The sequence below is a fragment of the Delphinapterus leucas genome, chromosome 6 (genome assembly GCF_059928025.1).
Source record: "Delphinapterus leucas isolate spDelLeu-1000000601 "Yukka" chromosome 6, BTC_Dleu_Yukka2, whole genome shotgun sequence".
Taxonomy (NCBI): Eukaryota; Metazoa; Chordata; class Mammalia; order Artiodactyla; family Monodontidae; genus Delphinapterus; species Delphinapterus leucas.
The window spans coordinates 57,435,764-57,448,720 of record NC_143134.1 but is presented as its reverse complement, the minus strand read 5'-3'; the positions used below and the strand labels follow the sequence as shown (position 1 = coordinate 57,448,720).

Here is a 12,957-nt window from a genome sequence, read left to right as displayed (position 1 = left end):
TTTAAAAGGAAAAGACTTTTTTGCACGTAAGGAAGATTTTCTCACAGTGAGAATTCTTATATATTACGATTGGTTCCAAAATTATTTTTGGAATCTCTTTTCCTGGCTGCCTTTAAAAATGGACTAAACGCTCATCTTACCTCCTACGGGAACATGTCTTCCAAAAATTTGTACTTCATACACTGGCTATACATTTTTGGCAATGCTAGTGTAGAGGGGTAAAAAGGATAAACACTCTAGAATTGTGTATATTCTCCTACTTTCTGGGGGTGTGACCTTGAGTATGTTGTTTCACCTCCTTGAGCCTATTTACTCATTTGAAAAATGGTAATAAAATCTCCCCCCATAGAGCCTTTGTAAGGAATTGAATGAGATAGTGTGTATAAAAGCAAACAGGACCAAGTGACTTCCTTTCCATCTTTTTCAAATGTTTTAACTTCCAGTCAGACTTATCACGATACTCTGTCTACACAATGGCAGAAAACTGCTTCTCTGAAGACAGTCAGAGGCTGATTGATTTACAAGTGGTACCCAGGAACAGTTTGGCAGGTATAGCTCTAGGACACATACAGGTGGGCATAGCCTGGCTGTGACACCTATAATCACATTAATTGTTACGGGTGATTGGCTATTGGCTAGATGATTGTCTGGCTTAGCATACTCTTCTTCTCTTGCCAAGCCATGTGCATCTTTTCTGAAGCTACTGACTCAGTGAAAGATAAGGACCTTCCCAGATTAGAAGAGGGGTTTTTTTGGTCATAGGCCAGTCTTTATTCGAACATTGAACTTACCTCTACTTGTGAAAGCAGCTAAGGTATATTTATACATACTTAGTTTGTGCCCATTTTTAAAATTTAAGAAAGCCATATTAGCTGGAGAGAAAAGTGATTAATGAGTACCTAAGCCACCAAAGCAGCAGAAATACACAGCATAATAGTAAAGCATCAGCGTATTCAGAGCTAAGAACACTGATTCACAATTCATGCACTGGCGATCAGAGAACAGTTATTTCCTACAGAGGATAATTTTCTAAATGCATTACACTTCCACAGTTGGGGAATTTGGTTAGGAAGATTGGCATTATCCCAATTTTTGCCTAAGTACTCTAGGGAATAGAAAGCTGGTGGTTTCTATTCTCAAAGTTAGGGCATTAGGCAGAGATGATGCCTTCATATTTCTTCCTGGACAGCCTGGAGCATTACCCTGTACATAATTCAGCACACCCCAGAATTGTTTTTATTAAAGGGGACACAATAGGAGGGGGCCCTGGACAGAAATCACACACGCAAAGTTATGAGAGTTCACTTCATCAAGTAAGTTTATAGAACTTCCATGTATATTCTTCTTTCAGGAGATTCTTTCATGCGTGGGGCAGATTGATTTCGAAATATGGTATCTGCCCTCTCCTAGCTCATAATGCCATCTGACAGATAAAACACTGAATAGGAAATTTTGAAATAGTGGTGCATATCATTAAGTACCAAATTAAAATGGATAGTAAAAGCTATAGATGCTTGCTACAAGCTAATGTGATGAACACACGCTTTGTGAGACTTGGGCATCCTGTGAATCTCAGGTAGGATTGAGATCACCGATTCTTTTCTCTGGTGGAGGCTGAGCTTTGGCAAATGTTTAATTCCCAGTTGATTTCACCGTGCCACTCAGCCTGTCTCTAGATGGACCCCATACTGGTCAACCTATGTTCATACAAAGGGAAAATCATTGTTGTAAGCCAGACATTCTAGAGCGGAAAAGTCTAAATTAACTATAGGGAAAAAAGAAGCATGTAATAAATAGTGATTTCATTCCCCCAATAAACATGCTCCTTTATGCTAATCGATTCCAAGAGTTTAGGACTGAGCTGATTACAATACCCTGCATTTCTTGTTGGGTTTCACACATTGTTCTACAAGTGCAACAGCTAGGTTTAAGATACAGAGTCAGAGAACCAACCCCTCACCTTTCTGTGATGCTGAGAGAGGCAGACCCCTGCCCAATCCTAGCCCCGCTGGCTCCACTCTGCTCATTTCTTTTCTGCCCTCCTTCTGCATCGCAGCACTGAGACAGTCCTTCTCTTACCCAGTCTAAGCTCACTCTTTTTGCCACACAACAGGCCAATAAATCGGGAGACGAGGTGCCGAGGCAAGGAATACAACTTTATTCGGAAAGCCGGCCGACGGAGAAGATGGCAGAGTAGTGTCTCTGAAGAGCCATCTTATCGGGGGTCTGGATGCCAGTTTGTTTAATAGAACAGAGAGGGGGAGGAGGTGGGGAAGTAAAGTAAAAAGGCCATAAGTTTTGCAAATACCTCCTGGAATGGCCAGCCTCGGGGAGGGGATGTGTTAATTCCTTCTTTCTTGCAGCCATTCACAGGTAGACAGGGTCAGGATGTTTCCCTGAACAAAGGCACTTTGGTTTAACATTCAGGCAGAGGGGCAGGGTTCCCCGAGGCAGGCCATTATGTACAGGCAGTATTCTTTTAGTGAGCAAAAGCAACGGGAAGCAAAGGTTAAAGTAACAGAAACAGATCCAACATGTAGTCAGATTTTGTTCTTCCCTGTAACACATCCAGTAGACTCTAGTTTGCCCTGCCTAGCATCTTCGTCCTGACACATTGCTTCCACCTCTTTGTTCCTTAGCCAACATTACACTCATTATTTCCAAAGAAGCATCCCTGATCTACTGCCATACGCAAGGGCTTTGGGCAGTAAATCCATAACCAACATCTCTCATGCAACCCTGAGCCAAGGGCCTATGAGCTGAACTGCTGTATCTCCCAATATTGAGGTCTGGCATTTTAGGAGGACTAGAAAACTCTATAGGAAGTGTAAAAGTAAAGTTGGGTGCTACCAATTTTTTTTTCATTATTTTTACTGAATAACCTCTAATCTTAGCATTTCCAACTGTTAACACAGTAGAAAATTGAAGTCTATGTTTTATTCCAATAATAACTAGCATTTTGATAAGCCCTTTCCAATGCACTATCCTGCCGAAAGAGATAACCTTCAAAGGAGGGTGAAAAGTACTTTTGGGTGAGGGGCTGTGTTGTAACAATACTGCGTCTCTCCATAAAATTTATCAACATAATCAATTTTGTCAACAAGAAATGATTATTAACATCTTCAAGAAAACTGCAAGATGTGTATAAAAAGATAACACTTCCAAGAATTTGTCACAAATAATAGTTTGCAATTCCAAAAGTGCTTGAAAGGACCGTGGTCAGTAAATGATCCATTTGGTTTTTTTCATTCATGCATTCGTTTATTCAATTGTTTGGACACCTACTGTGTGCTAAACATTGTAGATGATGCTGAAGAAAGAGCAATAAGCAAGATAAGTGATACTTGCCTTCCTGGAGTTTACAGAATAAGGAAGAGAAAGGCAAGAGAGTAACAACTGTATCAGTATTAAGTATTTGTAACGACCTAAATGCTAATAAGAAAGATCTGATTACTGTTGCGTATTCTTCAAAGCCCACAAAAGCATTTAAAAATATTTTTACAGTTTTTTGAGGATTTGCTATCACCGTCTGCCACCAGAACAGCCCCAAATTAAAATATAGGAGGCTGAGGCATTTAATAAACAGGTTCCCCTCTTTTCCATTTTATTCCCTCCCTAGCAGGCATACTGATTTATTTCCACCATTTCCAAGCCTTCCCAAGTCACGACATCCCTGGCTGCCGTAAGGGCAGGTGACCAAGTTGAATACCATTGTGGGTCCGGGGGTCCCAGCTCAGTGACTCACAGTGGTAGGTCTGCCCACAGCTCCCTTTTGTCCACCTCTCCTCATGCCAGAGCAGCAACTTAACTGCCGGCAAGGCGGGTTGAGAGAACCCTGCCTGCCTGCTGCCCTGCCAGTCCTTCTGGGGCGAAAATTTCTACGACATTCGAAAGAGAAAGGAACCTAGTTGGCGAACATCCCAAGGCTCACAAGTTACCCTTTTCCCCACTGAGAAGGAAAAGTATGGCATTTCATAGTGCTTCATCTGCAAGAGCCTATGTGTGCTTGATGTCTTTTGTGAGTTTGAAATCTCTCCTTGATTCCTTTGATTTTACGTGGACTTAAAACTTACCAGTTATCCAAGCACATATTTGTACGCCCTGCAGCTCTACCATGACAGCGTGATCAGCTTATGGAAAGGGACCAGTTTTGTCTTCTGCTTTACTTTCAATGTGAGAAGTTATTATATAGAGTTAGAAACACTGAACCATTATAATTATAGGAAGAAAAACTTGGTTTGGAACGTTCTTTTTCCTTATTAACTTGAAGAGGTCAAAATTACATATGCCAGATGGTTTAGTTCCCTAAAACCAAATTCTAATGTGTCAAACTGAAGCTTTCAATGTACATTTGAGAACCAAAATCTGATGTTTGAGGATTTACGGTTTATGAAGCTCCAGACCTAATGATAAAAAGAGTCCCAGCAGCCCAGAATTAATAAAACCAGGAAAAAGGAACACGGTGGTTCATCTCTGTAAGCAACAATTTAGGCCATCAAAGTTAGGCATCCGGTTAGCCTCTTCTTCTTCTTTTTTTTTTTTTTTTAATATTTTTTCTACTCTAAAATGTAAATGGAAAATTAAGAAGATACTGAGAAGAGTTATAAGCATACCACTAAAGATAAATGTCTGTATCTTCACAACACTGATAGGATTGCTTGGTACCTAGAATGGCACCTTTAGAGACAGGCAGACCTGCATTCAAATCCCTGCTCTGCTGTTTCCTTGCTGTGTTGCCTTGAGCTAGTCACTTAACCCCTGTGAGCCTCATTTTTTTCATTGTAATGTAAATGTGGACGATAATGCAGAGTAGTTTTAAGATTCAATTTAATATAAATAAAATGTTCCCTGCACACGGTAGGAATGTAGTAAGTACTGGTTGTTGTGGTAGTTGTAGCTGTTCTTATTAAAAGAAGGCAACTATTGAGAAGGGAGAAGCAGGAGTGCTTTCAGGGCGGGAGGAACCAAGCAAGATTATGAGATCAGAGATTTGGATACACCATAATTGGTTTCATCTGTTTGAAATAAGATGTCCGTGTTCTTTCCAGTCTCTTTTCAAATCTAGGCATAGAGTCTCTGCATTTGTGGTCATTATGCATCATTTCATTGAACTCATTGAGAACAATATTCTTTCTAAGCTGCTTGTATTCTTTCCTTCAACATGGTATTTACTAACACTCCCTCTTGACGCTAAAACTCCTTGACATTCATGCCTTTCTCTTTGGGCATGTGGTAGTTTTATTGGTAATTCCCAGGGAGCTGAAAAAAGGACAAGCAGGCCAAAAGATAAGCCCGGACACCGTAGATATTCTAGAACAAGGTTTCTCCAAGTACTTGGATGTTATATCCTCCTCATTTTGATTCCCGCACCACCACCCCCAACACACACACACTTTCTTAGGACTTAGTTTAATTTCTAGCATCCCGAAAGGGACCTCTGCAAAATAATCTGTCTCTCCAGATCTAAACAAATTTTCTGGTCTTTTTATTTTTAATGGAGCTTGTGTTCAAATGAGAGTCCTCTTCTAATAGCTTTCCAGCATGACAATCACACATCCCAAAAGAGCAATCGGCTTTTGTGAGCTTAAAAAAAAAAAAAAAAAAAAAAAAAGCTTTCCAAAGAATGTGATTAATACTACCTCCCTAAGCAAGCAATTAGATATCCTGTATCTGACACATAGGACTGAAAAATATTAATCTGTAGGCCATGCTCCCCTTTTGTGAAAGACACTGTATTGCTTCAGCTGTTGTTGCTTTAAAGTAGGGAATTGTATCACTGTTTATTCTAATTAGGAAAGACCTGGATGCTCTGTGGGTCAGAATCCTAGCATAATATGAGATATTCTGTAGCTTTTCTCTCTTCTTTCTCCTTTGCAGCGCTTCCAGATTTTCTGAGGAACATTTCATATTCTTATCCAAATGCCAAAAACTGAGCTAGGGTTTAGCACCTGTTCCTTGTTTCTTCGGTGTTCCTATTTCCGTCTGCACCCTAGGTATTTAATCCAGTTTTTAAACTCAGTAGCAAAAAAAAAAAGGCTATCTTTTTAAAAAAAAATCTGAAGCCCAAATCCATCAGTTTCTTCTAGATAAAGGGCAGTTGGAACAGTGCTAAGGCTTGAAAACATTAACAAACACTTAAGCCACATGACTCTGCTGACTGTTGCTTCTCTAATTGCTGTGATGGAGTTGGAGTTGTCCATGGAACTTCCTTTAGTATAATAAATAGCCTGAGCCTCGCCCTTGCCCAACTGTCTAAATGTTGTATGACATCATTCTGTCTTTGTAAAAGCAAGGCGTTGTTCCTGCTGGATGCTTTTCCTTCTCTTTCAGGTTGAGTTTGTTTCCTCAATCTTGCACTTTTAAACTATTAAAGAATTATTGCCTCACATTCCTCCCTTTTAAAAAACAAAGGAGCTATAATTTCCATAAACACATGTTTTATTTGAAGTAAATGCTTTTATAATGTAAGTTGGTGTTTTTCAAAGTTTGATTTTTGGACTGTCTACATTTGAATTGCCTGGACCTCTGGGCTGGAACCCACGAATTTGCATTTTAGCGAGCTTCCCATTGGTAACTTTGCATATTAAGATATGTGAATCACTAAATTGCCAGGAAACTCCAAGTGTATGTCTCTGAGTGGGAAGGGCTACTTAATTCTTTAACTCTTTATTTCTCTTAACCAATGACAGTACCTTTAATTTTTTTGCAGCGTATTGCATTTATAATTTTCTTAGAACAAGCTATCTATTTCTGAACCTACATTGAAAAATCCATATAATTTTACCTGTCATACCAGAGAGGTTGGAAATAAAAGAGGGTAAGGGAATGGAATAAGTGGCTCGGGATACAGTCCTGCTAGCGTCACAAGTTGAGACGTTGCCATTCCTTGTTCTGTGGCGACAGAACTGAGAAGGTGATGATAGTGATGGTTTGTGCCAGGACCATTTGCTGGTTAGATGGTAAGATGGGTGATACTGCCATTGCCCCTTCTCTCCCAGTGCTGTCCTGGACACAGCCTGAGGCCATCATTACTACCACACGTCCTTGTCCAAGCTTCAAGGAGCCCAGAGGGCACCCCTCTGTCACATTAGTTCCTCTGCTTTGCCATTGTCTCCTGCAGATCCGCAACTCGGGGCCCGCAGACAGTACAGTCCAGTTCATCTTCTATCAGCCTATCATCCACCGATGGAGGGAGACGGATTTCTTTCCTTGCTCAGCAACCTGTGGAGGAGGTAATGGTGCTCACTTAGTCTAGGAGCTCTTGGCGTCTCTGAGGGAAGACTCAGCTGTGATAAAAATAGTCACTTCGGCATATGGAAGTACTGGGTGCATCAGATGCTTTCTTCTCAGTGAGGCCAAATCCTGAAGCCTTCCTGTAAGGCAGGTACCTCAGCGTAGATGCCCCATGAACGTTTTCTGTCTGTAGAGCCCCATCAGAGGAAATGGTCTTTCCTCCTTTCCTTGATTCATGGAAGTCCAGGACAAGCTGTGTCATACCCAGGCAACAGCTTGGTCTAGAGGTGATTCTATTCATTTGAGAACAAACTATTCTGGTTGAATGAACTTATCTATTAAGAAATCAAGTGAAGAGTGTTTATCAGGCCTTCTACATAGCATGATGTATCCAAGGAGAATCAGAGATTAATTAAAGAAAACAGTTTATTACCAGAAAAAAAAATCACTGCACCATAGACTTAGGCTCAGTTATTTGTCAGCTCTACCCTGTCATCCATACAGTAAAAAGAATGCCACTTGACTCATTTATACATTAAAACACATCTCTCCTGAAAAGTCACCAGGCAAATTCCCATCTCTGCTCCATCGTGTCTGTAACATGAACAGCATTTTGTGTTACTGGAAAAGGTTCCCTGCACCTTTAATAATTACTACAATGGCTACAGAATAATTTCCATGAATTATTTTATAAGAATTTATTTAACCATATCCCTCTAGAAGATCATTCAGTTCACTTAAACCTCTCTATTATAATGTAATGAATAACTTAATACCTAAGTATTTTTCTCCTTTCAAATTATTTCCTTGGACTAAATTCACAAGAGTGAGTTTCAGAATTTTTGTGGCTATTGGCCTATATTACCAGAATTTTCTTTCCAGAAGGGTAATAAGCAGTCTATGAGTATTTTAGTTTCATTGCTAACTGAGCCAGTATTTGTGGACTATCACTTTTTTTAAAGTTTTGGTAATTGAATGGGTATAAATTTTATGTATATTCCTTTAAAAATGAGCATATGAAATAAATTGTAGCTCCAGCTTCATGGAAGCCTGTTAATTGGCTCACTTTAAGTAGCTAATCCACATAGGTATCACTATATTATTTTGATAAGAGAAAAGAAGGATATTACCTCAAAATGGAGATAAATGATTATCCATTAATTTTCATAAAACAATAAGAATATATGGTATAATTCATCTTCAGCTGTGTTATCTGTGTCTGCGTAATGTGAACAAACCATTGAAAAGGAGGTTCTATGGAGCATTGTTCAATTTTACCTTAAAAGCACTTAGTCAAACATAAGTGCTTTCACCTGGTTGTTACATAACGATTAATTCAACATTTTAAGCATTTCAGTAAAATAGTGTTTCCAGTTGCTCTATCTGTGCTGAATGGAAAATTACTTTGCTAAAAAATAAAGTGCCAATTACTTTGATATTTATGGGAATATGTTGTTTTGATACACCTATTAATGACTAACACAGGAAGCAGTTTCGAAAAAAGAAGTCTAAGGAAGTATTTTTTTTCTTTTCTTTTTAAATAAAAAACATGTTCTGTGAGAAGTAGCAATTCAGTAAGAGGCCTGCTGCGTCAGTTTCACATAGAGCTGCTGTTGGCATATAATTTCAGTAACGTTGATAATGGCTTGCTATATAATAAGGCAATTAATGTTAGATTCATATACAAGCCAACCTCTTTGGGTTTTATTTTCCTCACGTCTAAGTGAGGAATTAGAACCATCAGTAGTTCTCAAATGTGCTGAGCTATCAAACGCTCTCTTCAAAGGAAATCTTGCTAGGGAGCCAGATAAAGGAACACTGTTCAGAGTGAAGACCTGAAAGATGTAGAAACCAGCCTTCCGCACGTTTCATGGACCACAGTTTGAAAATTGCTGAAGAAATGATCTTTAAATTCCTTTATATGTTTCTGGTTCCACATTCAACTAGCTGAGCATTTCGCTAAGTGTAAAGAATTGCTACTCCAAATACCCTGTGAAACTTTAGAGAACACAATTGTCTGACCATTTTGGTCCTTTATTTCATTTGTGTTTTAAGTTTTCATTTCACACACACTGGAAGAGCTTCCCAGCCACATTTTTAGCTGACAAATTACAATTTTTAAAACTCATAATCTCACATTTAGTGTTTACTTACTGCTTGTGCCCACATTTTACTACCTGATAAATTCTGTCTTTGAGTAGAAATTATTTTCTGGAAATTTATAAAATAATTAGCTTGTCCTCAAATTATCTGCTTTAAGTATAATGCAATTGAAAAACAAAAGCATATTTACTTATGTAAAATACCATTTTGCTTTTTGATTTTCTTATAAGACAAAAAATTAAATGGAACATGTGTTCTTAGCCATTACTTTCCATGCTTTTCATCTTTACAGTAAAATTGTTAAAAGGTCTCTTTTTAGGTCTTTAGTGAACAATTAATTTTTGTAGGTGGTCTGAGGACACAGCTTCAAGTCAGGAAATCTGGTTTAGAAGCCTCCTTCTGATTTCCTAAAATCTTTTGCAGGACTTTTAACGACTCTAAATCTGACTTTCTAACACCTATTTAGCGATAACAATATTCAACCACTGCCCATGGGGAATATATTTTGGAGTTGATTAGGGTTAGAATGATACAAAAGGCCTAATTTTTTAAAAATACTCTATATACATTTATTTTTCACCCCAAGAATCTAAGTCCTCATCACCATCCCACCAGAAATCCACAGGACAAGAAAGAGGTAGGTAGGAAAGGTAAAACATACTATGAGTAGAATTAAGTATTACGGAGCAACACTATTTTTAAATAAATAAATAAAGAGGATTCTCTAAAGAGTGGAAATTTGTGCATGGAAATCAAGAAATATTGGCTAGAGGGCTTCCCTGGTGGCGCAGTGGTTGAGAGTCCGCCTGCCAATGCAGGGGAAACGGGTTCGAGCCCCGGTCCGGGAAGATCCCGCATGCCGCGGAGCGGCTGGGCCCGTGAGCCATGGCCACTGAGCCTGCACGTCCAGAGCCTGTGCTCTGCAATGGGAGAGGCCACAACAGTGAAAGGCCCGCGTACCACAAAAAAAAAAAAAAAAAAAAAAGAAAGAAATATTGGCTAGAGAATTAAAGAGAAATGGTAGAGGACTTTGAAACAAAAATTGAACAGTACGAGGTATTTTCTTAGTTGTGTAGGGAAACTTGAGATTTATGATGGTCTTAGTCATCCATTTACTCAGCTTAACCCATTCAGGTTGAATTTAGGCAAAGAAGAAAAAAAAAAGTTTCCAGGCAGCTAGCAGTACCCAATCCTATGTCATGTCCCATGGTCACCCGCTGACCAAGAGGAGTGGTGTTGGGGGTTATTTTTTTTAATTTGGGAGTTTATTCTCCCTGAGGCCCCAGGTACGAGGGAGGCAATTTTGCACCCTTGCATGAGATGGTTAGTAAATAAACACTGATGACCTTTTTTGGATACAGAATTCTGTGTTAGACTGTTAGATTATACAAAAGAAATTAATAAGAATAGTACTTACAACAGTCTTATAATCTAGCTATGCGCTTATGTAGTTCAAGCCCTATGGTATAATTTAATTATTAAAATTCGAATGGAAAAACAGTTTTTGAGGCCTGCAAAAATTAACAAGCCTTCCATTTATCCGTCTTTGGTCCTGGAAATGACTGGAGCGTTGGGGAAGAATTTTCATTAATATGAGATGGCCAGAAAAGCCTAAGGGAATATATTGCATTGATGTGTGCATTGAAATTTGCCTGAATGGTTTGATACTGCAGGTTACCAGCTGACATCGGCCGAGTGTTACGATCTTCGGAGTAACCGAGTGGTTGCTGACCAATACTGTCACTATTACCCCGAGAACATCAAACCCAAGCCCAAGCTTCAGGAGTGCAACCTGGATCCTTGTCCAGCCAGGTCAGTCACATTTACCAGTTTGTTTACCATAAACATAAATCAAGTTCAAATAAGCTTCTTAAAAACGGTTTCATTAAAAATAAAATGAAATGAAAAATGAATAAGTGCTGCGGTCCAGTGTCCGTTCCTAGTCACGTGTTATTAGAACCCATGCCCCTTACTCTCTCGCTACTGTAAGATGCCATCTCAGGGTCTATAGGTTTTCCATTGGTAAAGCTGCAGGTAAAGCACTCTGCAGAGTCATTTTCTCTTCTGATTTTGTTTCACTCTGGTTACTTGTTTCTGACCTTAACAAACGTGATGGTACAATGTTCTCAGGATTCTTTGCATTTTCACCCTGTCACCTGATCAGTGAGATGATCAGAGCCGACCATATTTCAGGGTCACAGCTGACCCATTTTAGCCTATGGTGGGCCACACCGATTAACCAGAATCAAAACCAGCCTTAGAACAGTTCTTCCACATTTAAATAAACTCAGCCCTTGTTGAAGAGAAAGCAGGACTTATTTCTAACAGTCAGATTCTTTTTTAAAGGTCTTTTTAATTAGGAGCCTTAAAGAGACACTTGACACTTTCACTTATGTTTGCTTTGGGGAAACCATGATTGACCCTCAGTTATTTGCAGGATCAAGAATCAGGCTGATGAATGAAATATCTCAGATGATGAGTAGTCATAGAAGTGCAGGTCAAGAATCTTTTCATGGGTGTAATATTTGCCTTTTTAGTTGCACCACTACCTGGTAGTTTTATTAACTTGGCTTATTCATCCTCAACACGTGAGAGAGGATATATGAAAACTCTTATCCTACAAAACTCATCATGAAGACCAAAAGATAGAGAATCCTTTCCAGGACCCTTGGATTTCTGAGAAACATCTCAATGGTATTTTTTTAAATCATAGTTTATTAACTATATGTTCATAAAACAAAACTTTGAATAGGTAAAATACTACATGAGCCATGTGGCTGAAAATCACTCTTATTTTTGAATTGTAGGCAATGCAATTTTAGTTTTTGTTTTCTGCTGTTACCTTTTTAAAGTGTATTTTCTTGTACTCTTTCTGCCTCACATTCAGGAATTCTAAGTTCTACAGGTGATGTGAAATTGCTATTAATAATTTACTCATAGGCGCCACATTACCTAGCTGATAAAAGTGAACTCAGAATAACAGGTTTTCATTACAGAAACAGAAGAGTAGATATTTTATAAATATATAATTCAGGTGAAGTTTAATTTTGCTTCATATTACACCAGAAAACTATGTGTTAAAGATTGGATACGGTATAAAACCAAATGAGGTGTTAAAATTTTGCTTGGACCTCTTTGTTTTGGAAATATTAAGGGTATGAGGTATTTTTAGCCAAGATAATTCTAACTCATGCAATTCAACCCTAGTTTAAAATTATTTTACTTATTATACATCTTTATCCATATCTATACCAGGAAGCCTAGTGCATAAAAAGCATAATTATCCCAATTCAAACAGGTTGACTCAGCCATAGAGCAACTTTGAAGGTCTTACACACAGTCCTATGAAAATTTATGTGTGTATTTCTAGGAGAAATGACGAATTCACTTCCCACAACTGCCTAAAGCTTTTCCCTCACTCAGAAAAAAACATCAGTGAAGAGATGGCCATGAAAAACAGTTGTGAAGTGAAAGCATTTTGTTAACAATTTTAAGAAATACGTTTCTAATCAGTAAATAATTTACTCATTTTTTTTCTGGCTTCTGATTTTCACCTATCTTTTCTGTTGGAGTAATATTTTTGGCCTATTTCTTATTATTCAAAAGCAAAAGGCCATCCTA

At 38.6% G+C, this 12,957-nt stretch overlaps 1 protein-coding gene across 8 annotated transcripts in view; it reads left to right on the top strand.

Annotated features, from left to right (window-relative positions):
- ADAMTSL1 (ADAMTS like 1) overlaps positions 1-12,957 on the top strand; it is a 472,773-nt gene that overhangs the window by 181,728 nt on the left and 278,088 nt on the right. For all 8 annotated transcript variants that reach the window (XR_016393555.1, XM_089913199.1, XM_089913195.1 and 5 more), the window contains exons 8-9: positions 7,121-7,232; positions 11,010-11,148. Coding sequence is in view for 7 of the 8 variants with exons in the window: in XM_089913199.1 (XP_089769325.1) it covers positions 7,121-7,232; positions 11,010-11,148 (251 nt within the window). In the remaining variant the exon portion in view is untranslated. The remainder of the gene's footprint in view (positions 1-7,120; positions 7,233-11,009; positions 11,149-12,957) is intronic.